The 765-nt window shown below is 61.2% G+C and overlaps 1 gene segment (V, D, J or C); it reads right to left on the bottom strand.

The window, feature by feature from the left end:
* Positions 1-5: 5 nt before the first annotated feature.
* Positions 6-760, bottom strand: LOC104983247 (the record flags this gene model as incomplete). The annotated part of the segment is given in 2 exon segments: positions 6-235; positions 310-760. Coding segments are annotated over 2 exon segments (681 nt in total), but the record flags the coding sequence as incomplete, so codon positions are not given.
* Positions 761-765: the final 5 nt, after the last annotated feature.

Below are 765 nucleotides of genomic sequence, written 5' to 3'. Positions count from 1 at the left end.
ATGGTCAGCATGCTGTAGGCCCTGAAAGTTACAGGTGAGGACTGTACAGTCTCCACCTGGCCTTCAGAAATTCCAGACACTATCCGCTTTCCATCACGAAACCAGGACAAGGAGATCTGTTTGGGGCTGAAGTCCGTGGCCTGGCAGATGAGGCTGGACTTGCTATTGCCGTCACCAGAGAGGCTGTTGCGAGGCGGGACAAAGACACTCACGACGGGGGACAGCACTTCCGCCTCTGCAGAGAAGGACAAGGGGTCAGCGGGGCCTGGACCCTCCCCTGCACCCAACCACGGGACGGACCCGACTCACTTGGAGTGACCACCCTCACGGTGCTGACGGTCTTTCCTCCTTTGGGGTGCTGGACTTCGCACACCAGGTAGTCATCCGGCCCTTGAAAGGCGCTTGAGGAGGGCAGGACCACCTGAGAGGAGGCCGACCACAAGCCGTCCCTCAGGACTTCGGGGAAGGTCCAGAATCTCTCGCTGCTGACTGTGCTGTTGTTGAACTTCCAGGAGAAGCTCACTGAATTGGGCACGAAGTCCCGGGCCAGGCAGCCCAGGGCCACCGTGCTCTCATCGGATGGCGAGCTCACGCAGGACACCAGGGGGAAGACTCTCGGGTGTGATTCACCTTCTGGGGACCCGAGAGAGGACACAGGAGAAGAGGGGGGTGAGAGGCATCCTGCTGGTCGGGGGTGTGGGCAGCTCCACCTTCTCTCTGGGACAGTGGAGCGGAGGGCACACTCAGCCCTGCCAGCCCACCCTC

Source organism: Bison bison, unplaced genomic scaffold (genome assembly GCF_000754665.1).
Source record: "Bison bison bison isolate TAMUID 2011002044 unplaced genomic scaffold, Bison_UMD1.0 scf7180017834077, whole genome shotgun sequence".
Classification (NCBI taxonomy): Eukaryota; Metazoa; Chordata; class Mammalia; order Artiodactyla; family Bovidae; genus Bison; species Bison bison.
The sequence above is the reverse complement of the archived record's forward strand: the minus strand, read 5'-3'. Positions and strand labels throughout refer to the sequence as shown.